The 26,589-nt window shown below is 43.1% G+C and overlaps 1 protein-coding gene across 15 annotated transcripts in view; it reads left to right on the plus strand.

Moving 5' to 3' along the window:
• Positions 1-25,021, plus strand: part of GIT2 (GIT ArfGAP 2) — a 47,031-nt gene extending 22,010 nt beyond the window's left edge. For 4 of the 15 annotated variants that reach the window (XM_077875973.1, XM_077875974.1, XM_077875979.1 and 1 more), the window contains exons 10-20: positions 1,260-1,332; positions 1,585-1,682; positions 2,725-2,836; positions 4,205-4,347; positions 6,314-6,463; positions 10,129-10,377; positions 12,010-12,099; positions 15,859-15,941; positions 16,533-16,721; positions 21,051-21,114; positions 21,818-25,021. In XM_077875973.1, the coding sequence (XP_077732099.1) occupies positions 1,260-1,332; positions 1,585-1,682; positions 2,725-2,836; positions 4,205-4,347; positions 6,314-6,463; positions 10,129-10,377; positions 12,010-12,099; positions 15,859-15,941; positions 16,533-16,721; positions 21,051-21,114; positions 21,818-22,030 (1,464 nt within the window). In that variant the 3' untranslated portion in view covers positions 22,031-25,021. Of the gene's footprint in view, positions 1-1,259; positions 1,333-1,584; positions 1,683-2,724; positions 2,837-4,204; positions 4,348-6,313; positions 6,464-8,786; positions 9,565-10,128; positions 10,378-12,009; positions 12,100-15,858; positions 15,942-16,532; positions 16,722-21,050; positions 21,115-21,817 lie in introns of those variants that run through there. The other 11 variants (XM_077875977.1, XM_077875978.1, XM_077875975.1 and 8 more) reach the window with 10 other exon arrangements.
• The last annotated feature ends 1,568 nt before the right edge of the window (positions 25,022-26,589 follow it).

The raw sequence follows: 26,589 nt of genomic DNA on the forward strand, positions 1-26,589 counted from the left end.
AGAGAGAGGCAGAGACACAGGCAGAGGGAGAAGCAGGCTCCATGCAGAGAGCCCGACGCGGGACTCGATCCAGCGTCTCCAGGATCACGCCCTGGGCTGCAGGCAGTGCTAAACCACTGCACCACCGGGGCTGCCCTCTGAGTTTATTTTCAATCATAAATTAACCACACTAAAGAAAATGTGGGAAATGGACAGGGGGAATCATCTGCATTCACTATATTCTTTTTTTTTTTTTAACATTTACTATATTCTTAATGGATTCAGGCTCAAGATTTTGATATATTTCTTCTAATTCTTGTTTTATATGCATATCATTTTTTTGAACAGAGGCTTAATCCTAATTATAGAATTGTATATGCTGCTTTTTTCACCCAACAGTGTGCCCTTTAACAAGCTCCCATAAGGTCTATTAGCCAGCAGTTTAAATTGCCACATATAATACCTTCTGGTCAGCATGTGACTGGATGTTTACTGGGCCCCATCTCAGTGCCAGGTACTGTGTGTGGACATAAGGGACACAGGGGATAAAACAAATCCAGTGTCAACTAAAAAGAGACAGCCAGCAAGCATCAGGGTGTGTTTTATGAGGAAAAAGGTTCAGAGAGCTGGAGCCATGCTGGTGGAGGCTTAGCCTCACCCAGCTTGAGGAAGACCCCAACTGTCCTCCCCCATCCCGGTGGCTACCCAGAAGTGTGGAGATTGTTTCATTGGCTGACACTGCACTGTGCGCTGATTAGACAAGCTGTCTTTTGTTGGGGATGCTAAGTTTTTTCTGGGATTGGAGGCCTGCTTACTGAAGAATATAGCAAAGAGACTTACTGAAGTGTGGGTGGTGGATTCTGCAATGGCATGTTTTAACTTCTCAAAACAGCATGTCTTGGCATCTCTATCCCACCAAGTTTAGGATCTGGGGACACTGGCAAATGCCCAAGACCACAAGAGGGGACTTTAAACAGTCACACGAAAAGTTGGGACCTGGACCCTGCTTTGTGATCATGCACTTCAGATGATTCTCCCCTCCTTTACAGCACACCCCTATCTACATTTCACAAAGGAGTGAGACTGCTGTGGGAGGCAGATAGTTCTAGAGGATCTATACTATTCTGGAAATACTATTGTCTGTTTAACAGTGGATATTTACTAAGCACCGGACTTGGATAAGACATTGGAGATTAAAGAGTGAATAAGTCGTAGTGCCCACTCATTCTCCTAGTGTTAATCCTTGTCCCTTGTGTCCCTGATATTTTTTTTACTTGCAGCTAAGTAATCATTTGTTTGAAGAACTTGCCATGGATGTGTACGATGAAGTTGACAGGCGAGAGACTGATGCAGGTGACTGAACATGTGGCTTTCTCTTATAAGCTTCTGTTGTCAGTGGGCAGTGACTAGCTGCCCACCTCCATGTTTTACTTGCCCAATTTCTACTGTCCTGTTGATTCGTGTGTCCACATTTACTTTTGTGTATGTTGGTTTTGGAGTGTGCTTCCCCGAGTCTCCCTTGTGACGCGGGAGCTGTGGCTCTCAGAGAAGCAGTGGCACACCGGTGGTGATAAGATTCTATCTCTGACTCTTTCCTCTGGCTAGTCTGGCTTGCCACGCAAAACCACAGCACCCTGGTAACCGAGACAACTGTCGTCCCCTTCCTTCCGGTCAATCCTGAGTACTCTTCAACACGGAACCAGGCAAGTGGCCAAGTCTGAGAAGTAACCAGTGGTGTTATTTTGGAAATGGCTAATGTGGTATTTAACTTTCCCAGGACAGGTATTTTAAATTTTTTGATTGATTTAAGTGTTAAGGTCCTTTATACACACAAACCCATAAAACTCAAGAAATTGATAAGAAAGGCAATAAATATAAATAGAAGACTGAAAAAGAATATAAAATAATTCACAGAAAAAAATATAAATGGCTTACAAATGTGAAGAAATGTTTAACCTTATTAGCAATCCAAGAAAGTAGCCTAAAGGCATTAATGAAAATTGCATCAATCAAATTAATAAAGAATGTAATAAAGGATACTCCAAGCTGGTAAAGATATAGCAAAATGGACTTTTTCTTATGCTATAGTTAAGAGCTTACATTGCTATAGACTTCAGAAAAGCAATTTGTTAACTGATTTTAAAAGTTTCAAAATTAAGTCCATCCTTTCCTCACAGGTAATCCTTATTTAGGAATATATGCTAATAAAATAAAAATAACAAAGATTTACGCATAGTGATTTTCATCAAAGTACTGTATAAAATAATAGAGCATTAAAAACAACCTAAGCCTCTGTTAGGAGGAGAAAAGTTGTGTAAATTGGGAAGACCTTTCGATTTTTACTGACTACTGGCTGTATATGATGATGAAGTCCCAGCATCTAAGCTATCACTTTTTCTTGAAATTTTAAATTTTTCTTCCAAATTAATTTTTCATAACTGGGTCTACTTCAAAACTGAATTGATAATGGGGAAAAAAGCATCAACTAAAAACATTTTGGTTTTGTTCACAAAAATAAATGTGCAAGGCATTATTGAGATCTCTTAATATAGATGGCTCTAAACTGTGTGCAGGGAAAACATTGATGTGTGCCTTCCCTAGGCTACAGTGGTGCTTTGATCATACTTGGGAGGCTTTGCTTGGGAGCCTTGCTCAAGTCTAACAATAGTGTGACTGGTCTTATGTGAATATCCACATGTATATTTTCACACTGAGGAATATTTCCAATTATTTTCTCACTCTCAGGGCAGACAGAAACTAGCCCGGTTTAACGCCCATGAGTTTGCCACACTGGTCATCGACATTCTCAGTGACGCCAAGAGGAGACAGCAAGGCAGTCCTCTTTCTGGTTCTAAAGGTAACTCTTGCAAGGTGCTTAAGTACTTGATCCTCTGGCCTTCTAACTTGGTACAAGTATTAAATTTAAAATTATAAGTTACTTAAAGCAGTTGTCATGAAAAGTTTATCTTTGTGAGCCCTGATGAATTATAAATATTTCAGTGTTGGGACACTGGGTGGCTCAGTTGATTAAGTGGCTGCCTTCAGCTCAGGTTGTGATCCCAGGGTCCTGGAGTTGAGTCCTGCTTCAGTCTGCTTGAAAGACTCTCTCCCTCTGCCCCTTTCCCTACTTAGGCTCTTTTGCTTTCTCACTCTCTATCTCTCAAATAAATCTTTTTTAAAAAATTAATGTCTGAACAGTAAGGTTATGTGCTGATCGGTTGACAAAAATGTTATAAGCAGAGGCTGGTAGGAACCTACCCCCGTGTTTCCTCTCAGGATAATGGTTCAAGATTTGTTAAATCAGTCTCCACAGCAATTTTATAACCATATCAATGCAGGTAATGAAATGGACTCTTTATGTGTATATGTTTAGGGAAAAGACTGGAAAGGTATAGCACAAAATAAATCAATGGCTATGGTTGATTACCATTAGTTTCAGATTTTCTGTATTGAATATTCTGTAAATCCGATGATACATGTATTTTAGATATTAATTTGAAAAATTAAAATTCATTTTGAGTAGCCATAATTTATCACCCAGATATTACCCATCAAAATATCCAGAAACAATATTGGAAATCAGAGATCAACTTGAGTGAGTTGCCTCAGAGAGGAAGTTGGACAGACTTGGATAATTTGTGAAATCTTTTATTCAAAATGTGTTAGAGCCTATGGAATCATCCCTGCTCCCCTGTATGGTCTACATAGGTGTGTGTCTAGTGGGTTGTTCTATTTTTTCCTTTCTCTCTGGTAGTCAGCCGAATAAGTGCCAGTATGCCTGTTCTATGAGCACCAAGTTCCTAGGCTCCATTTTAACAGCCTCCTTTCAGTAACGTTACCTTGTAAACAAGTTATAGTTACAGTTGAATCACAGTTAATCTTACATTCGTTATGGCTTTAGTTCCCTGGTTTGGAACTACACTCTGTCCCCTCGGGAACCTGCCTTCTCAACTTGAGCAGCACTTCCATAAACCACCTAATTAATTTGCCCATATTTGGTGAGTGGCCCAAAGGGATGCTGAAATGCCTCTGTGATTGATAGTAGGTCCTCTGTCTGGTTGATGACTTGCTGTGTGATTCTTACATTGGTATGAATATAACATTGCTATTTCTGTCATTTTTCTCTTAGTCTTTGAATGGCTAAACCCAAAAATCCTCCCAGTGAATTTTGGGGGGAAAAGTTTTTTTTTAAGCCTGAAGAAAAGTTATTTGCTTCTATTGATAGACAATGTGGAGCTGATACTGAAAACGATCAGTAACCAGCACAGCATTGAGAGTCAAGACAATGACCAGCCAGACTATGACAGTGTGGCCTCAGACGAAGACACGGATCTGGAAGCTACTGCAAGCAAAGCAAACAGGCAGAAGGTGAGGTGACACATTGCACATAGAAGGGGAGAATATGTTTCTTTTTGGAATCATTCCTCTTGCAAAATCACCTTATTTGTAAATCACTGTGAAAGGTGCTCTGGGGGTAAAGTGAGGTTTACTACTAGCTTGGGCCAGCAAGGTAAATCCTTTTAAAATAGGGGATCCTGTGTCCCTAAATTTATTGCTGAATCACAGCCCTGCCCCAACTGTGGTTTTATAAAACTTGTGAGGAGGGGCTGATGTGTTTTATTCCTTCAACAAATGTTTACCCAGTGACTTCTCTGGATCATACTCTCTTGAAGCCTAGTTCCTTTCCTGTGAGGCTCTCCCTGCCTAGTAGGAAAGAGAACTGCAGTCGGAAGTACAAAGTGATAATGTCATAAGAAACACAAATAGAAGCCAGGGGTGGGGATGTGAGAGGAGACCCAGCCTGTTGACGAGGACAAGTGTCAGGGGAGGCCGTGTATGTGGAATGTCTGTTCATATGTACCTTAAAAGATGCATGGGATTAGGTAAGTGGAGAGGCAGGGAGGGTAGTCTAAGCAAAGAGAAGATGAAAGAGAGCATCTAGCAGAACGCGCTCACATGTAGAGACAGCCTAAAAGGGGTGAGACTCAAAGCACAGAGCAGGTGTCACACCTGGAGGATCATGCCACCGGACTGAAGAGTCTACACCTTGGCAGACAATGTAGTGTCTAGGAAGCTCTGAGGCGGAGCAGGAGGGCAGTGGTCAGCAATTTTGGTTCCTCTCTTTTGGGAGGACTATTCTTGCTGGGTCAGAGGGCAGAAGAAGGAAGCCCAGTTGGGGTACTGCTGAAGAGGCCATACTGGAGCCTATGCAGAGAGGGTCCAGACAGAAGAGAAGTACAGTAGCAGAATGAGTGTGGGCCCAAGGAGAAGGCAGTGGAGGCCTGCTGGCCCACCCACTGCTAAGTCTCCAGGACCTCGCCCCAGACCTGACCCACAGAGGAGCTCAGCAAACATTTGAGAATGGACAAATAGAAAGACAGATAGACAGATCTCAACAATAACTTCGAATGTTTGAGGCAGTGAGGTAAACTTACAGAAGATGTGTCCAAAGTTGTCCAGCTCACACAACTGTGAGAAAGGTAGTGCCATGAACAGATACAGGGAATGTGAAGGGGACAGCAAAAGTCACTTGTCCCATCTGATACACCCCTGCCCAGTGTTCTCAGAAGCACTGAATTCAGTCAGAGCGAAAGCCAAAATCATGACAGGATCCTACCAATTGGCCGCCTCCTCTCTGCCTTGCATACCCTCTCCTTCTAGCTAAGCTTTGCTGCTGACTGGAACGTTCCTCCTCCAGACAGCCACTGGACTAATGTCCTTCCGGCTGCTACTCATGTCTCACCTACCAAGGCTTATCCCACCTGTCTAATTAAAAGGCACCCACCTTCACCCCTTCTCTCCCCAGCCCCTCACCCTGCTCCATTTTCTCTGTTTTCCACAGCACTTGTCATCTGTTGTCATACTGTGTAGTCACTTATTTTTATTTTGTCCTTTCCCACTCTGCCGGGGTGCAAACACCATGGAAGCTAGAATCTTTGTTTTCGTTTTTTATGTATCCTGAGTCCCTAGAATACTGCCTGATGCTCACTACGAATAGCTGGAATGAAGGAATTACTGAAAGAACGAATTTTTTAAAAAGAAAAAGGAATGAGCAAGAGAAAGGCAAAACAAGACAAATGCACTGAGAGTCCTCATCACACTAGATTTACTGACTGCACTCCCTGTTCTCAGAAAATCTTGACTCTGATATTTTTCAAATATTATAGTAACCCTACCTTTATGTTTTATTTTTGCGTTCCTCCCAGAAGCCTTGATTTGGTTTGATTAACTTTGCAGTCCAGCTGGCATGGTCAGAATTTGAAATTCTTTAGCTGTGAGTCTTGAATGTTATCATCATCTCAGATTGTGAACATTTTCCCCAATTTATTTTTAGAGTCTAGATTCAGATTTATCAGATGGACCAGTCACTGTGCAGGAATTTATGGAGGTCAAAAACGCTCTAGTGGCTTCTGAGGCCAAGATACAGCAGCTAATGAAGGTGAATAACAACTTGAGTGACGAGCTGAGAATTATGCAGAAAAAGGTAACACGTTAATAAATGCCAGGATGATTGACTCTTTAACTTCATAGTATAAGGAAGAATCCCAGGCACAATGCTGGTGGGCAAAGGGGAGAAAAGCAGTTATTGTAAACAAACATAAAAACCTTTGGGCCAACCTGTCTTTTTAGAAGTAGTATGTATTTGAATATTTCAGACAAAGTGTTTTTGATTAGAAATAAATCCAGAGTGAGTTTCCCAAGCAGTTGACATGTAACAGCCCAGTAAGTGTTTATATCAGCTGCAGCCGCCCTTGCACTACTCCATGCTTCCTGGGAATCTAGATGCCCTTCCATGGATGCGTGTCTTCCTACTGCTCATTCTAAAGAATCACACCAGGAAGTCAGAGCAGATAAAAGCCATGGGCAGGTGTCTGTGTTTATCAGCGCTGCATGCAGGGGGTGCCATCCCTGCTCGCTCGTATTCTCAGTTGTTAACCCACCCAGCTCTGGCAGCTCTGTCCCACAACCCCCCTGTTTTTCACCAGTACTTACTAATTTATGATGTCTTCAGAGCCTAGAGCAGGGCCCATCACAGAGTAGAGGCTCCATGAATATAAGAAAACATTTTTGTTTGCACTAGTGAGAGCTGTACACTAGTAAGAGACAATCTCGTTTGCCCCGCATTTTCTCATTTGCTGCCTTTTGGGAGAGTCAGAAATATATGAATAAGCTAATCCCTAAAAGGAGTATAGCTAATAGCAGCAAGGAATATGCTTAAGAGGGCGATTATGTATGTAAGTCTTTATGAGAAGGCTGTGCCTGTCATCCAGTTCTCTCCAAAATGAGATTTTGTATACTTCCCTTAAACAGAAACAAAACGAAGTATGTATCTGTGTCTTAATTCTGCCATTTGAAGAATAATGTTTCAGAATCATTATCAAGAACAGAGGACAAGGTGCACTCCCTTTGTGGCTGGGCCCTTCCCAATAATGTCCAAGGAAGGAAGGAGATCTGTCCCCTCTGCCTGTCAGGGGAGGACACTGCAGTGCACTCTCGCCCAGGGCTTGGTCTAGGTAGGATTCTTTTGCTATAGAGTTCTAGATCTTTTTTTTTTTTTTTTTTTTTTTTTTTGAGATAAATGTCTCCAAACTTAAAATACTACCTAAAGATCAACCAGATTAACATTTATCAACTCCTTGTTCTGGGCCAGTCTGACCCCATCTAGGGCCAGTGTGCAGCTGTGAACAGGGCAGACCAAAAGCCCTTTAGCTGTGTCATACAGGGCTTACTCTTCTTCTGTCTTTTCTGAAATATCTTTTGCTTAATGAATGGCAGTTTGTCCCCATTAATTGAACTAATTTGTTGAGGTGACTTTTTCTGAAACATGCTGACTTTGCCAGTGTAAATCAGTCTGCTAAGCATCACCTTTTTTTTTTTTTTTTTTTGCTCTAATGCTCCCTTAGCATTTGTAGAAATTGTCAGAGATAACCTCATATCTCTGAAAAGCAAATGTTTTGAGCCTTAAGATATGTAGAGTGAAATTATTTGCCTTTGCTCATGGATTATCTCAATTCTTAGAAATGCTTTTGATTTCTGGAGCAATTGAATTATCTGTAACTTCTCATTTCCTTTTAACACTCCTTTCAAACAAAGAAATGTAGTCTGATTCTTATTAAGACTAGCATCACCCAAATTTATTCTAGGACATATCTCTAAATAGGAGGACTAGAATATTTTAGAATTGATACAAGGAACTTGTGCTCATCAAAACACATTCAAGTAAAATCCACACTGGATGTTTTAGAGGTATGACAAGTATTAAAATTAAGTTTCAGATTTCAAGGCATTTTTTTAAAAAACTCTGAGAAGGTTTTTACATAGACAAGCACGTGACCAGATACTCTAGTCGTTCATTGAGGGAGCATATACCACTTCTGCTCCTCACTCTCTGGATTGTGTCCCTTTCATTTTGGGTATGGGCTCCCTAATAAATAGTTTGACAGGCACCTTATGCTTGTCTCTATCCTGGAATGTAGGAATTTTCAGTGGCTGCTTGTCACTTTGCAGCTGTTCTTTGGAAAATGAGTTATAGACAGAAGTTATACCCTGTAAGCCTTTGTGGTGTAGAAGCACGCTCTCATTCCTTAGTGGATCATACTTGGAAAAAACAGAAATGAGGGTATTTTTGTGGCATAGGCTGTATCAGTCAAACTGTCACAAAAAATTGGCTCTATTACCATAAACTATGTAGAATTTGCTTATTTTGCAAAGATGTGTTGGTTTTATTTCAAAGTTAGGTTAAAGTTTGTGTGTGTATATAGTTGACAAAGTAGCATGATTTGTATCTGATCTTTCATATTTAACAGTTGCTTGGAAAAGATGCTAATTAATGAAGAGGAGCAGCCACTATTGGTGTACTATTCACAGATCGGTGCTTTCTAAATAAAAATTGAAAGTAACTCCTAACACTGAATGGGTTTGCTATTGAAAAAGTAATGATCTTCTGGTGCAAATACATTTGTTTATGGACTTAAGCCTTGCCCCTGGTGGGGAATTTGGTCAGAGTTTACAGTCTCTGTCAAAGAGTAGACAGCTGAACTTACACCACACCCAGCTTATAAAATGTCATGGAAGATGGAGGAGCACCAGAGGGGAAGGACATTGTGCAAACGGGACTCAGTTAATTGTGTTTCACATGCCAAACGCTAAGGAGTAACATGATTCCTTGCTGATCCCTTAACGCTAACTCATCAAACACCATGAAGCAGCCTGCATGTGAGGAATGGAAAGAGCAATCAGGGTCTCCAAGTGACAGCCTCTAACTAAAATAGGGTGGTACCAGGCAGATTAGAGTGTTTAAAGCTGACACCGCCGAGGTTGCATTTTTGGGTGACAAAGCCAAAGGAGAGAGAGAGGCCAAATATTCCAGCCCTGGCTGAAAGCTGACCAATCACCAGAGGGAAGCAAGCGTGCCACGTGGAGCGTTCAGATGAAGATGTTAACATAGCTCGATAGGCCTCCAGTTTTCTTCATGATATGTTAATATAGCAAACTTACCATGATTTGACCCCCTCTCTTTTTTAAGAAGTGCTAAATTGTTTGGAATATTAAGAGTATTCTGTAATAAAAATTTGTTGATCATGATTTTTCTTGTTGGCTTTTTGGGAAGCAGTAGCCCATCTGATTTTTCATAAGCTGAACTTCACTGTCTTTCTTGCTTTGCAAAGCAACTCTGGTTATCTTTGTGCTGCTTCCATGGTGTCTGCTGGCATTTTTGGCATTTGCAAATGGCTTAGGGCTCATTTGAAAAGCAGGTTAGATTTTCAGGAAGCGATAGCTTCATGATCTCAAGCTCTTGCTGAAACGGCATTAGAAGAATCCAGAGTCCAGCTCGCCTGCAAACATTTCCCAGGCCCACTCTGACCAGTTTTTCAGTGGTTAAACATTTCGTTTTTTAAAAACCCAAACTGTAACTTTTCTGCAATGAGAAATCAAGCTGTTTAATTTGCTTGAGCGATGAAGTGAATTGATTGCGTGTCACTCATGCTAGGAAAGTAGGTTCTTGTTTGTAGTTACCTGTAACTTTCAACCCAGCTAGCTGTTACTGTTCTTACTGTTTAAAGCTGGTAGTTGTATGCGTTTACTTGGTGTTTGCTTTTTCTGCTTGCTATAGAAAAACACCGTCCCACTGCCAAACATTTCTTTCAGCTTCAAACACTCCAGAGTGAAAATTCGAACCTCAGGAAACAGGCCACAACCAATATATATCAGGTGCAAACTGGTTCTGAGTACACAGACACTTCCAACCACTCTTCCTTAAAGCGACGTCCGTCTGCCCGGGGCAGTAGGCCCATGTCCATGTACGAGACGGGATCAGGTCAGAAACCATATCTCCCAATGGGAGAAGTGAACCACCCTGAAGAGAGCAGGACAAGACTCCAGCCTTTCCCCACGCACGTAAGTAACACCACTGGCGCTTCTGCTATTCACTCTTTGTCCAGCCTGACCTCCTGTATTCCCTCTTCGGAACCTGCAGATTCCCATGTCTCTTGCTTTGCAAAATTGGGCTAGAAGAGTTCTCCTGTGTTTGCTGTATTAACATGTCAACAGATATTTACATTTCCATAAGCAGATAGGGCCATTAGCTGAAAGCTTTCCAGCAAAGTTCAGGATTCTGGCTTTTGTTCAGCTCCCCTCCCCTTTTCTCCCTCATATCCATAATATCTTTCCCAGACAGCCAGTACTGGAACTTTTTTTGTAGCAGTCTTTTTCCCCCATTTCTAAAAACAAAAACAAATGGTAAAAGTGACCAGCAAAAAGAAGTACTGTCTTCTTTGAGATAGACAGGTAGGTGCCCCTCTGTGAAATTGAGCCCTTAGAATTCAGGGTGGCTTCTCTGCCACTCCTAGTGAAGCAGGCGGTGTCTGCAGCCTGGGCATGCAGGGTAGGTCTAGAAGCCTCTAGCCTCTCCATGTGTGGTCAGCCTGCCTGCTTAGCTTCTGCATCTCCCTCCTCCTCTTCATGGAGAAAATGTTGCTCTGTCATTTCATAAAAGGGAAATGTTAAAACTTCTGTACCGATTTTACAAGTATTTTGTGCCAAAGATTGTATTCTGTAACAGGCTGCTAACCATCTTGTTTTACAATGGGATAAGTATGGTATTGAGATTTTCAAATGTTATATTTCTTTTGGATTAATTTATTTTAAATACCCATGTTTTGACAAAATGTTACATGTGGAACTCATGTTTTTTCAGAGAGTAGTATTTATCTTTTATAAACGTGAAAGTTGTTATTTCTTCAGTCAAATTTTATAGAAGTTTCCAAAAAACTCTCAGAGTAAATGCAGAGTAAAGGATTTGGTCTAGTAAATTAAACCTTAGTTTAATTTTGTCAGGCTTCAGTGCAGTAAAATTTCAGCGTTGTTATACTGTAGTTGGGGGTCCGTTACTTCAACTTTTATAAGTTGTTTGGGCTAAAACATTCTAAGGCAATTGATCTGATATACTTGATGTAATGGAAATGCCATTGAACTAACTTAAAAATCTTACTTTTGTATAACTGAAAACAAAAGTTAAGAAAAGCAATTTTGTCAACTTTCACAGTATACTTTTTTATTTTAGGAACATTTAGAATGTAATGTCATTTTATTGCTGAAGTTCTGTATCGATACCGAAAAGTAGATTGATAACCTTTACCAACCGAACCATTCATATAGTTTCTCATTTCAAGTATATCCTGATTAAAAAACAAGTATTCGTTTAAAGCCATCCATTAAAAAAAAAAAACTATTACAAAATTAAATTCTCATAGGTGTTATCTTTTCTCATATGGAAAAGTAGCTTTATAAATTCCAAGTAATTTCTGGGAGGCATCTCACTAAAGGAGTAACCATTTCTGAGGTCCTGTCATCAGCTAGCATGGCAGTGAGCCTGCCTGTCACAGAAATTTCAGCATTGATCTCACATAGTGAGTTGCTTTTTAGGATTCTTTTACTGGGAAACTCCGGGCTGAATCCAGGATAGGTGGCGGGGGTTTTTTGGTTTGTTTTGTATTTTCCCGAGTGTGTGTTTTTTTTTTCCCCTTCCAGATCGGGAGGAGTGCGCTTGTGACCTCCTCTTCATCTCTGCCTTCCTTCCCCTCCACACTTTCCTGGTCGAGGGACGAAAGCGCCCGAAGGGTTAAGTACACTCTGACGGTCTGCTCTCTGGAGGAGGGGCAGTGCTCCTGGGCGCTTTGTGCTTCTCCTGGTCCTCCTGTCCCTCCACTAACTGCCTTTCTGTCCCGCATGAGGCAGCGCTTCCCCCAGGTGTCTCAGCACAGCAGCATGCAGGCACACACACGCACACGCACACACACATCCATGCGTGTCTGTAGGAGGCAGTCTCCCTCTTATCTAACCCCACATTGCTCAGTTTCACTTACTACTTAACAAAGTTTGCAATTCACCCTTTAACATTTATTTGGAGCATACTGTCTTTTTAAACAATCAAAAAATTAGCTGGCTGCTGGTTAAATATTGTAATAGGGCAAATGTGTTAAATTTATTCAGATATCAGATTAACACTAGTCTTTTTGGGCTAACTGAAACACTAAGACATCATGCTTTATTATTTTTTATTTTTCTGCCTGTTGACATTTTTGATGTCGATGCCATACCTGACACACTCCAGTTTTGTGGTACCTGTGTCCCGCATCAAATTGCAACACATGGCAGCATTGGAGGTGTAGGTGGCTGTTACTATAAAGCTGTTCATTTAATGAATTGGTCAAATCCAGCTTGCTGATATATAATTTACATTCTCTATAACAATACGTGATTGAGGTAAGCAAGCCCCTTTTAGAGTAGGCAGACAGCAGTATTTATTAAGCACTTCCTCTATACCCAACCTTTTGGTAAGTCAAAGGGTCCTAGGGACTTAGATGACATTCCTGCTCCCAAAGGCACTGTCAGTTTAAAAAAGTCCTTTCCTGGGGGCCTGGCTGGCTCAGTTGGTTAAGTGTCCAACTCTTGATCTCAGCTCAGGTCTTGATCTCAGGATTATGAGTTCAGGCCCCACATGTTGGGCCCATGTTGGGCATGGAGACTACTTTAAAAAAAAAAAAATCCTTTCCTGCATGAGGAGTGCATGATGTCAAGCTGAAAAGAAGTAAGGAGCATGTACAGGCTTCGAAGACCTGCATTCAGGTCATGGCACAGTCTTTAATGGAAGGATAGTGTAACCAACTCGAGAGGAGGAAAGGTGGCTGTGGATGGAGTTTGCACTGGGCTTTTTTCCATTCCCTCCACATCAGTAGGAATGACAGAGTCATACTTCTCCACTACTGGTGCCATATGGCCCATCAAGGCCCTCTGGGGGTTCTCTTCTGCACTTGGAGGTAGTCTATTAAAAGGAATTCTTGATGTATGATACTTAGTCTTCTGAACAATTCTGAAATTGAACTGTAGTGTTTTTATTATAATTTTTTCAGTTAAACTAAGGGACAGTTAAGTAGAAATGAAACAGCTCATTTGAAATTTTGTTAATAAGAATCAAGTAAACCTCTTTTTCCCACTGTGAAATTTGTTTTAAAAAAAAAAAAAAAAACCTACGTTGGTAGTTTTGAGAATCCTTTCAAGGACTGCTTGCTGAGACAGTTTTATACAAGATTAACAGTTACATCATTTAAACTGATAATCTTGATTATTCCTGACAGCTTCATCATGAGTTTAGGCTTTTATGGTATGTCTGTATTCAGAGAATACTGCAAATCTATTCAGTAAACTGAACCAGCACCAGCTATAAAGTAACTTTTCTATTAACAGCTTTCAGAGAGCAAGCAGCACATTAACTAATAGGTCTTGATCCTAGCTCTGCATGTTTACAATAATTTTCATAAGATTAAATGCTGGCTAATTTGAAATCCTGTACTATGTTTTTGTTGGCAACGATGAAAGACTGTAAGTAACTGATTTTCTGGATGGCCATTGCTATAGTTGTTTTCTGTGCTTAAGGAACATTTCCTGAGTACTTATTAGATATATGAGTTGTTACTCTTCTAAAATGTTTAAATGAAACCTGGTACTTTCGATCATTGTGGGGTAATGCATTTGATTTGTAATTACTACATTTACCTCAAGGAAAGCAAAAAGATTGATTATAAAAATGTGAGATTTTCTGGGTTTAATTCTGTTTTCTAGATTTTTTCCACTGGAGCAGCTCTGGATGAATTTTCTAGAATAATTATTTAAATACAAGTTTTTTATGTTTCCTTTTTGTATGTGCATGTCTGTGTGTACCTGTGCACATACACATGCGCATACAAATACTCATCCATAATGTATGTGCATGTAAATATAAAAACTAGAGGAAAAGAAATGTAAAGATTAAGCATTTCCTGTGAAAGGTAAGATGGGGTATTTTTGTTTGGGGAGAGGTTTTTTTTTAAAGATCACCTTTAGAAGAGCCTGGTTTCCCTGTTCCCTGCATAGGGTACAGTGCCTAGCTTTGCTCTTCAAGCTTCACTTCTAGTGTCCAGTAATCGACTGATGGATTCATAAAGCCAGGTCAAAATAAGGCAGCTGGTGAAGCAGACTGCTTACTGGTAGGAGATGTAAACACAGGGATCCAGAAAGTTGTAGTAGATTTTATAGAACTTAGTTTTACAGACTCCCTGCATGGCTCCAAGCCAACACTTTAAATCATTTGCCAGATGAATTTGATTGGGTAAAGCATGAGTTCACATTGAATTTTAGGAGCCCAGTAAGCACCTTTTTTTTTTTTTTTTTTTTTTTAAGATTTTGTTTTATTCATGAGAGACCCAGAGAGAGAAAGGCAGAGACATAGGCAGAGGGAGAAGCAGGCTCCTTCTAGGGATCCCAGGACTCAATCCCAGAACTCCAGGATCACGCCCTGGGCCAAAGGCAGACACTAAACCTCTGAGCCACCCAGGTGTTCCTCTGGTTAGGTTTTGAATCACTTTCTGCTGACTTATGTACTAAATAAAGAAATTCCCAAAGCATTGTGGATAAAATAATATTGAGAGAAAATCATTTTTATTAAACACTCCAGAACTAACATAGTCCCCTTCAAGGGAATGTGGTCCCCTTCAAATTTGGCTACCCTGGAAGACCCTATGCTTCACCATGCAGACATTTGCCCAAAACATTTTTAGTATTCCTCTTTTGAATCTGTGTCTCATTTTTAATATCCACAATTGCATCAAGTATTTATATCCTAAAGGTTAGATGTTTTAGGAAACATAAAAGTGGTTGGAAACCAAGGGTCAAGCTAGGTTACTCCATTTTGGTTCACAAACAACATGCAGCAATAAATTAATAATACTGGATTTTTTTTCATGTGGCTCATACAAACTGTTTCTGCGTGCAGTTCTTAGAGAGCCCTAAATGTTTTGAGCAGTGACAGTCCTCAGGGCATCAGGCACAGAATACTGGAGAATGTAGGAGACAGGACCTAGGTTCATGGTGCTGATTTTCTCCTGACTCTGTGACCTTGGCTTTGTCCGCCAGCTCTTATGGACCTTCAGTTTTCATCTGATATTAGACTAGATAATCTGCCGCTGGCTTCCAGCACTGAAGGTCTGTGGGCATATAAGTGCTGGCCTGTGTGCATTATATTATAGTTAAACTCCATATTCCTTAGAGAACTAAATACGGGTGTGTTGCCTCACATGTCTGCGTTAATTTATACCAAGGAGCTGTTTATGGAGTTGCCACTGAGCTAAGAGGAAAATGGTGCCAAGAGGGAGAGAAATCATTTCTGGATCTATGAGTCAACTTTTACTAAATTTTTTACTAAATTTTCAATAAAGGGCTGGCTTCTGTCCCAAGTGAGATTGGGGCCTGAAGGCCATGTAGCCTAATAGGTAACAGTTCCTAGGCAAGGCTCCCAGATGTTTTATGCTTAAAACTAACAGGTGTTGCCTTTATCTCTTGCAGGCCTCCAGGCTAGAAAAGCAGAACAGCACGCCTGAAAGTGACTACGATAATACACCCAATGACACGGACCCAGATGACACAGGGTACAAGAGGACTGCCCTGGGGTGGGCTCTCGAACCCAAGACCTAGCATCAGGAGATGCACTTTATCCCACATGTGCCTTCTCTCTATTTTCAGACCTATAAGGTTATAAAACATGGAGGCATAAGTTCATAGTTTAACCTCCTAACCTATTATTACCCCAGAGGCCTGGTTTTCTTTTACCAGCCTATTACACACATCTCTGAGTAGCTATAATGTGCTTAAAAATCAATACTTTTAAGTTAACATGAGGTCACATTCTACATTTGTACCCCAGGGGATGAGCTGGCATAGGGAGGGCTTTATAACAACACATCCTTGCTGTTCCACTTGTCTGCTCCCTTTCCGCGTCTTTACTCTTTCTCCAAGAGTCATAATTTCCAGCCCTATGGTAGCATGAAGCAGCCACCATGTGAGCTGTGGCTGCCTGTTGAGGAAACAGCCTCACTGTGAGTCTCCTGCCAGAGAGGATAAAGGAAACCACAGAAGCAGCCAGCTCAGGCACTCAGCAAATACACATGCACTAGCTCCTAGAAGCAGAGAAGCAGCTAATGAGCACTTGTCACATTTAGCCACTTCTTTGATGGTCACAGGTCAAGCAGAAAGGGAAGGCAGAGGAGTATGGTGTGGCAAGGCGATGGCTCAGTACCAGACACAGTGGAACCCCACACTGCCCCCAGCCCCATCCTCCCCAGCACGGAAGACGTCATCCGGAAAACTGAACAGATCACCAAAAACATACAGGAGCTCTTAAGAGCCGCTCAAGAAAATAAACATGACAGGTAAGGGGGTTTGAAAATCCTGCCTGGAAAAATATACCTGCTGTGGAAGAGATGTTGCTCAGTTCTAAACAAGGATTTTTTTCAGTATGCTTATTTTTTTAAGTTTTTGTGGGTTTTTTTTTTTTTGTGTGTGGTTTTTTTGTTGTTGTTTTGTTTGTTTGTTTGTTTTAATTTCAGGTTTGCATAACAGGCCTAAGAACAAATTTGTAAATTTCAGGGTTTTTTTTTATTTGTTTGTTTGTTTTTAAGATTTTATTTATTTATTCATAGAGTCAGAGAGAGAGAAAGGCAGAGACACAGGCAGAGGGAGAAGCAGGCATCATACAGAGGGTCTCCAGGATCATGCCCTGGGCTGCAGGCGGCGCTAAACCGCTGCGCCACCAGGGCTGCCCTTGTTTGTTTGGTTTTTTTTTTTTTTTTTCCTTACATGGCATTTTCCATGTTCTTATGAACTGCTCTGGAAACTGATGCCTCTAGAAATAGAATTGCAGTATATTTAGGGTTAGTAATATTGCTGGTGCTGGATGGCGAGAGGAAAGAAGGAAGCTACCTTAGAGCTCAGAGTTGACTCATCCAGCCCTTGTGCTCCCTGTGGTTTCCCTAGCTAGAGCAGAGTTCGCTGACATAAAAGGTGTCCTGACATTTGATTTCTTAGGTCTGCCTGGCATGCAGATATATGTGTGCGTGTGCGCACGCATGTGTGAACATCTAGAAAACAAAGTGGTTTACAAATAAAAGTTGATCTACTCGACACCCAAATAATTCTATGCTCCTGAAATAAGAGTCTTCTTCCTCTGAGCAGAACCACATCCTGTAGAGTTCTTTCTTATGGTGAAGAAAGGACTAGCTCTTATTCTAGTTCATCCTTTTGTTCCCTGAGAACTTCTGGTGAGTTGTTAACTGTTCTGGGGGGCTGCCTGGGTTCATGTGGCTAACCCCATGCAGATACTCATGAACTATGTGACCCCTACCCGCTGAGTTTATGAAAGCAGCAGAGGTCAGTCAAAACCCCAGAACGATCTCATTGTTGCCCGATCTCATTGTTGCCCGTGGGTCAGCAGAGCGTGGTGCTCTCGTGAGGAGCTCCTTCGCATGCAGTGCACTAACAGAACTTGTTCAAGGAACGCTATACCGCTCCTCCGTGGCCCTCCCTGTTCTCTTATTCCTCACAAAGCTGCACCAGCATCTTCTGCCTTCTCTGTGTCCTCAGCACCACCAGGCTAGATTCCTCTTCTCTCCCCTTGCCCTTTGTCCATACAGCTCTGACTTCCCCCAGTGTCCCTGCTTCCCCTTAGTGGGAGAGGAGTGGACAGTGTCTAGGGGAGCAGGAGAGATGCTGGAGGATCCTCAGAGGAAAAAAGGAAGGCTATTGGTCAGCCTCCTTCCATGAGAATTACGTGGCTATTCGTCTCCCCCTCCTTCCCAGGCAGCCTCTCTGTCCCCACTCCCTCACCCCCCTCCCCACAAAGCCTCACAGGCTGCAGGTGCTTGGCAGCAAGTGCCTTCATGAGCTCACTGCATAAAGCAAGATGTGTCACAGCGTTCCGAAAGGCAGTCTTTAAAACAACTCCCAGTACCAAGATGACACCGCCCCCCCAGGGCTCTCCCGCCAGTTGATGACAGGCTTTGGTTTTTGCTTACTCCAGTTCAGAAGTGCCATGCTTGTATTTCAAACAAAGATACGTTTACGGTGCATTGTTCTCTTTGGCGGCTGTCAGAAAGATCTGCCTGGAGGCCATTTCTGGCCTCAAAGACCATAATACGGTGCTGGTTTTTCCTTTTTTTTTTTTTTAAGATGTGCAAATCCATTCAAAAAACATTATGATCTGATTTTTTTTTTTAAATACCAGGAAAGGAAAAAAAATAAGTAAATAAAATACCATGAGAGAATGATGCAGAGTTTAATCATTAGTTCACTCTTTTAGTTTAAATCAGAATTGATCTAGAGAATTTATATTTTATGAACTGATCAACATTCTGTTAATTTCTGTGGTTACTTACAAATGCAAGACACTTTCATTTAGAACTTTGCATTATACTGATTAAACCCATGCCTTTTCCTCTTGTTTTCCCCTCCTGTTCATCTGTCGCTTATGCTCATCCTAAGTAGACCAGCAGCTCACACAGATGCATTGCCCTGGTCCCTTGAGCCAGGCAAGCTGCCCACAGCCCCTGACTTTCCCTCAACCTGGTCTCTCCGCTGGACCTCCAGCCCCATTCCCTGCCTGTCTCTGTCTCTCTCTCATACACACACATGCATGATTACACAACTCAGGAGTACTACATATTATGTACAGAAGCTTTTTTTGAGGAAATATAACAGCTTAAAGTTGTGGACATGAACTCCCCGAGCAAGAGGAGGTTAACTTTCTCATTAATCTGTATGTGCTTTCTTTTGTGTCTCATTGAGGACTTCCTAAACTGTTTTGTACTGAGTGAGTTTTGGGGAGGTGTCCTTAGGAAAATTTGCCTCTGTGTAGCAGGGAGAAGGTTGAATTACATTTCTGGGTCAAAATGAAAATTCTAAGTAAAAAATTCTCCGGTTGATTCTCTGTTAATGTGTTATTAATAGACATATTGGTTCACGCAAGATTTATGGTTGAGACAGTGGTTGCTGTAGACACAGCCTTTTTTCTCTGAGTGTGTGTGTGACCAGATGGGTTGTTGCCAGTTCATATACTAGTGAAGGGACTCCTTCTGCCTTGGCTTTTTTGTTACTCTGTGGATTAAGGTTCTACTTGCTCACAAAGGTAAAAGTCAGGATTGCCTGTTCGAAGGTATTTTAGGATAATATAAACCAGTTCCTTGAAATGTAATAATGTAACTAAAATGTAGTCTTAATTAAAATAGTTTTGAGACTAGATTTCATACAAAGATGAAGTAGAGGTTACTTATTGGGACAGTCTTTAAGCAGAAGCCAACTTTAATTCGAGGACTTTAAGGGCTTAGGCTGGATACCGAACGGGATTTCGTTCCCTGTCTTGGAAATTTTAAAACACAGCTACATTGGTGATTGTGGAAGGCCACACCCACATATTCACATCATATTTCCTAGCACGCCACAAACAGGCTGCTAATGAGCTTTTCTCCTAGCCCTTCCTGGGCTCTGTGGGTCATTTGTTCCAGAACCAGAACCCAGACCTGGTGGCAGCACACTAGCTAAGAACTGTCATTCAATCCCATCTTGATAACATGTACTACCCAGGGTGGAAGCCTACTATTTTGAAGGTGAAAGAAACCAGCCCCATATGCTACACACCACAATGCCAAGACTAAGAAGCCTAAGTGAAGCCTAAGTCTCCATTCCTGTACTTCTCATCACCTAAGAAGTCAGAGTCACCAGTCATGAATGGAAAGAAGCCTGCTCTAAAGAAAGGCATGACTCTGTTGTGTCTCTGATAGCAGGAGAGGCCTGTGGTGTGGTGGTGAGGGGCCCAGGCTCAGGGGCTAGCTGGCCAAGTTTGTGCTCAGCTTTCTCTCAACCATCTGTGGGACCTTGGACATGTTCTCTGCTTCTCCTGGCCTCCGTTTCCTCTTTTGAAAAATGGGAACAGAGCTGGCACTCTGTCAGTGCTCATAAAGCCTCAGCTCTCGACTGTCATCTAGGGGACCCTTAGGAGGCCAGGTGGCCTGGAGGAAAGGATGAAGACAGGCAGAGTCAATGTGCTCGGTCTTTTTAGAGCTCATCAAGCAAGCCGAGAAAGTGCTGGCTATGCTCATAGCCCTTTATTACAAGCAAAGTCATGGCAGCTTCATGAGAAAGCGGGTAAGTGTCTGATCAAGTTCAAGAGTACACCTCAGTGTTTTCTCTTTACCCAAAGTAAAGGTTTCGATTCTCCAACAGTTGAGATGCTTTTGAATAGATGGATTTTAGAGGTGTTTATCAGTTTTAACCAACATGTGGGTGTTGAGGTGTAAGCTCTAATTCTAATTCTAAGGATTTTTTTTTCAGTCCTTTATTTTTAAGTTCTGTGGCCTTTGCATGGAAATCCTTGTTTCTCTCTGAAGAAATGAAAAAGATGAAGCATGTAAGAACCAAATGACCCGCTGTAAGAGGTGTGACAAGCATCATAGACGGGCCATCTGTACCTTTCCCTGGGTAGTCTGTGTGTTGGCTACCTGGAGCTGTTTATAGCAGATTGAATGAACTTTCTGGAAGGGATGGGAACCCTGCTCATGTTGGCATGGTTTCTGCAGTTGGCTGGCGGCAGCCTCAGCCCCTTCCTTGGGGAAATATAAATGAAGCACATTCTGACCCTGAGTACTCTTCATCTCTGAAGTACTTTGTACTTTTGCTGTCTTTCAATAACCTCTTCAATATTCTTGCAGCTATATCCCCTGCTCAGAAAGGATACATGTAGCTGTTACCGAAATGGCAGCATTATTCCCCAAAGTAAGTCACTTCCTACTTACTTGGTTCAGATCCTTTTAAATGAACTTAAAGAAATTTTTTTAGAACCCGTGATGTTATGTTAACCTTTCCATAGCACGAGTTTTAAGTATGCAATCAGTCCTAGAGGACATGGAAATCATTTTGTCCTACATGAATATTGGTGGGGTTTTTTTGTTTTTTTAAAGATTTGTTTGAGAGAGGGTGTATGCATGCGCATGTGTGTGTGAGTGGGAGGTGGGGCAGAGGGAGAGAATCTCAAAAGACTCCTCACTGAGCATGGAGCCTGACTTGGGGCTTGGTCCCAGAACCCATGAGACTGTGCCCTGAGCTGAAACCAAGAGTCAGACGCTTAACTGACTGAGCCACGGAGGCACCCTAGGAATATTGGTTTTAATAAATAGGAATGTCTGAACCCAGTGCTAAAAGGCAAAGCATTCATAGATTAAAATTGTATCTGGAATATATCACCCGGGTAGGTTTTTCAAAAACCACCTAAGAATAGGTTGTCTTACTAAAATGACACTGCGTACACTTTGACCTTTGAGTCCGAGCACTTGGGCATCTCTGACACTGTGGGCCACACAGCTTGCCATGTCCCCAGCACCGCCACTGAGAAAGTGCATGACGAACAGCTCGAGCTGTCCTTGCAAGAATGGGTGTCCACTGTGCAGCTCATGGCAGGCGACTGTGTTCTTCTGTTCAGAAACCCAAGTCTGACACGGTGAGGACTTCCCTGCGCCTGCTGACATCCAGTGCCTACCGACTCCAGTCAGAGTGCAAGAAGACCCTCCCCGGGGACCCCGGCCCGCCCACGGACATCCAGCTGGTCACACAGCAGGTCATCCAGTGTGCATATGACATTGCCAAGGCCGCCAAGCAGCTGGTCACCATCACCACCAAAGAGAACAACAACTGAAGAGCCCAGTGCCGGCCCTTGTATTTTCTAGGCTTTTTAAAGTCCACTTGCAAATTGAGACATGGAATCCTGCCAGTTTTTACAGAAACATTTAATGAAAGTTTAAAACTTTTTTAAAAACTCAGTATTATTTTTGCATGTTTTCTAACAAATTTTTGACTATTAATTTAACCCACTTGCCTTATTTTGTGCCTGTTTGCCAGTTTCCTCTCTGATGTTCTATTGTGCTGCCAGTGATTGTTGTTGAGTTGATGGTCATAGTCATCCAAAAGCATAGTTTCATTGTTTCAAGTTTGTTCGAACTTTTCCATCCCTTTAAAACTGCCTGTCTAGGGTTAAAACTATAAATGAGATTTTTAGTGAAACGTTTTCTGGAGAGAGTTGGGTTAAAAAAAAAAAAATCCACCTCATCTCTTCCCTACAAAGCATTGTGCAGTAATTTTCCAGCCCTAGTGCGAGAATCTGTAAGTTTGGGGTGTCTCCAAACATGGATGTAGAAAAAGGACTTTTGCCCTCTCTAAAAGTAGTATAACAGTCTCTTTTGGAAAGAAACAATGTACTGTTCCATTTCTTTTAACTGTTCTGTTAGATGTTTTTATATTTGATGTTTCTGTCTGGATCTTCTGTCTCTATTTTATTATCATCCTAAGGTCTCTGTGATGCCAGATAAGCACTCATCCCCCATGTCACGTGTCATTTGGCCCTGTCCAGGTAGGAGTGCTGCCACATTGTCACACGTGGCTCAGCGCTCTGCCTTCCCACAGGAAACCAGATGTGTCATTCCAAATGTGGCAAAGAGGAGCCACGTCCCACAAGCCATAGCTAATTTTGTGCCACCCCATTCAGATATCACTGCCGTAAACCGTGGGAAGAGAAGTCCTCTACTTCCTGACATGGTAATGTATCTCTTTCCCAGAACTCTGTACTCTAACCACTTAAAGCTTCCTCACACAGCCTATTTGGCACATCTCATCACCTTTAAGGACGTCTTATAAGGTAAGGTTTATACAATCATCTGAGTTTTTTTCTCCTCCATTACCTCACTGGTACTTAGAAATTAGACCTCATCTTTCACAAATTCCTCAGAGAGTGTGCTCTAGCTGACTTCCAGCTATCCCAAAGCTACGAAAGTATAGGTTTAAGTTCTGGAACATACTGACATTGGTTTTTAAACTAAAACGTTCTTGTTCTGAAGGCTACAGCATATTCCTGTCCTCGGTTCTTGCAACAGTTTTGTGAGTGGCTCAGACACTGACCTAGACCCGAGGGGCCAGGCAGCACTGATGGAGATGAATGAAGTGGGCCATTGGGGGAACAGTGGCCTGCCCAGTAGAGACAGTGGCCTCCCAGCCCCACTCAGGCCACCCTGTGGAAAAGTGGGCCCGGGATTGGCAGAGCTTTTTTTTTTAAGAGACCCCAGAAATACGGATTTTTTTGTGCCATTTCTCTGTTATAAACGTTGGTGATGAAACATTCTCGTAGCACACATGTGGGTGAAGTTAACCCTACCCTGTGTTAAGTTGCTGGTAGTCCTCATCTAACCCATATATTCTGTCCCTTAGTGCTCATTCATACACGTGAAGAAGTCAAAGTAATCACAGTTGCCTGAATACATGCTAAATAAGCCTGTATTTTCACAGAACTGTTTGACTCACAAAACATCTTTATAGCTTGACCGGATGCTGTCGTGAAGGAAGCACTCTGATGGTGTTTGGTTTACTAAGTCCTGCTGTGTGGATGCTTTTGCCAGATTTTGCTACGCTGAGTAGCATAGGGAAAGGGTCCACATCTCCAAAAGACTCATCCGCTTGTCTGCACAATCCTAAGTGCCATGTTCCTGTTGGATGCTGAGGGGATGCCTTCTACCTTAAATTAAGTTTAAGCCCCATCTGGTAGCCTTTCCTGCATGCTGCACATACTTAGCTGTCCCTCTTTCTTGCAAACACTTGCCCTCGTGTTGGGCCCATGTGGGGGCCTTGGGAAAAGCCCAGTGGGCATCCTGAGTTTTGGTGCCTCAGCCTCCCAGGGAAGACAGGCTTCTAAGTAATGAGTTGTCTGCTGGGGGGTGAGGGGGTGATGGTGGTGCAGGGGACAGCGTGTAGCAGCATCTTTGCTGAAACACTCGAGGGCGGGTGATAGAGGACCTTGCCTCTGCGCCCCTAGAGAATGTCAAGGAGTGGGGACCAGAGAGCATCTCCGGTTATGAGTACCACAGATGTTTGCTCTGGGAACCCACAGTGCCGGCGCTGCCGAAGAGTTCTGGGTGGAGTGACACGCCTCCCTGCAGTGCCCTGCACATTTCCTTAGTCTCTTCCAAGACCCAGTCCTGTTGGCAAATCGCACCTTGTCTCAATGGCCATTCACTACCTTTGCACATGTGTTCCATAGCCTTTGCACTAATGCTCGCGCTCTCTGGCATCCTTTTTTACTCTTAGTTCTCAAATCTCCCCCCTGCCCACACACACACAAGCTGATAGGACAGATGTGCACTTTATGAAACTGACACTTGCCGAAGGAGACAGCTCTGCCTTGCAGCTCCGTTAGCTGAAGACCTCCTCTGCCTCGGAACGCAAATAGTGCTTATTTGCCAAAGAAAAGGGAATCGGGCCCAAAGATCAAACACATCATTTCATACGATTGGAACCATAGACGCACACCTCAGGAGCTGTTACCCCATTCCTCCAGTGATTGAAGCTGCAGAACCAAGAGGGAGACTAGCGTGTGTCTATCCACAGCAGCTGTGAGCTCTCCAGTCATAGAATGTTCCTTCTTGTCCCCGTGAAGTTCAGCACCCGTTTTTACAAAAGAAAATGCTGCATAGGAAAAATGAAATGCCTTTCGTTCAAATGTTTTTTATCCATGTCACCCATTATTCTGTACTTCTGTGTATTGTACATTCTATTCCTGTAATTATTGTACAACCCTGTAAGCGTTGTAAAATCGTTTTGGAATTTGTGCCTGCTAGTTATGCAATAAACAGGCTCTATAGTGTCTTTGTAGTTAATTCTGTGTTTCTTGTCAATTAGGTGATATTTCCAGATTCTCTGTCAAAGTTTCAAGAAAGGTCCCCTCCCATAAGGTAATCTTTAATAAGACGGTAGTGAATATGTCGTCCCCCTCTCCCCAGCGGCTCTTCTCAGTTTATAGGAATGAGGACCTTTTTTCCTCCTCCTGCTGATTAGCTTTCTTAAAAGAAATTCTACATCAAGATGTCCGCTCCACTGATCTTATCGTGTGTTCACTCCTGAAGTTTAATTGTTCAAATTCAGCAAAAGCCAGCTAGGCACGGTCCCCTTGTCTCCTCTATCAGAGTCTCAGAGCAAGGCCCATTGTGCAGGTTCCCACAGGGACGGTGGGGTATACCTGGGTTCATCAGGGCCACCCTCAGTCTCCAACAGTTGTCCTCTAGGGAGGTGATTTGGGGCTCTTCTCTCAAAACAGAAGGAGCAGGGCCTATCACAAGGCTGGCGGAAATGGAGCGCCCTCCCTGTGCGAGCCAGCTTGCCTGAGGCCCTGGACCCATCAGCTCACACCTGGAGGTCTCTCCTAGGCTAGGGGTGCTCACCAGCCCCATCACAGCCCCAGGAACGCTCTCTGGAACACAGCCTCCCACTCCTACCACAGCCGGGCTCCTGGAATTCACTGCCCACACTCGAGAAGCTCTGCTGTAGACCAACTGTGGTCCCCTCCACCTCCTCGCCTGCTGCTTTTCAACATGTTTTCATAATTATAATTACAGTTAACTCGTATCAACTCTTGACTCCATAGGCACCGTGCTAGGGTCTGAGTATTAATTCTTTCGATCCTCGTCGCGTCCCTGTGCAGCAGGCGCTGCTCCACCGCGGGGTGAGGAAGACTGTCCCCAAGGAGCTACACTGAGGAGGGGCATGTGAGTTACCAGCAGTCCCGTTTGTCTTCCCCTTAATCGGCCCGGTTGGGTTTTCCTGCCCCTGGCAGGCCAGGACTGCAGTCTCCAAGAATGCAGCCTCTTTGGAGGTGAAACCAGGGGGCAGTCATGGTCCTTGACGGTCTAGACCAGACATCAGAGGGGGGCCCAAGCAGGATGTGAGACTGTGTGGATAAGTGGGGGCACTGTTGGCGTATGACCCTCACACGGGGCCCGCCAAGCAGGGCTGTCTCATGCTTGAGCCCTGGGTGCCTAGACCCCTCCACCGGTTCCCAAATGAATCCCGGAAGAACTGTCCGCTGGCTCCCAAGGACTGTGAGCAGCGCTTTCTCAGTCATGCGCTGCAGTGGGACAGGCTCGCTCTCTGCTTTCCAGGGGCTTGGTCAGCTCACTGTGGAGCAGGTCCCTGGGGGAGGGGCTGCTGGGGACAAGGGCAGGCCTGTGGGAACCTTGCTCCTTCCTGCCTCACCCCATCTCCCCCGCAACCCCCCTCCCCCGCTCTTGCCACGCAGCTTCCTGACTGTGCTCCCTTTTCAGGCCCCAGAGATGGGAACACCTCTGCCCCAATTTCCCCCAAATGCACCTTCTCTCCAAGGACCCGCCTCTCCTCCAAAAATCCATCTTCTCAGCCCTTCCCCTCTTAGAGGACTCC

Source organism: Canis aureus, chromosome 27 (assembly GCF_053574225.1).
Source record: "Canis aureus isolate CA01 chromosome 27, VMU_Caureus_v.1.0, whole genome shotgun sequence".
NCBI lineage: Eukaryota > Metazoa > Chordata > Mammalia > Carnivora > Canidae > Canis > Canis aureus.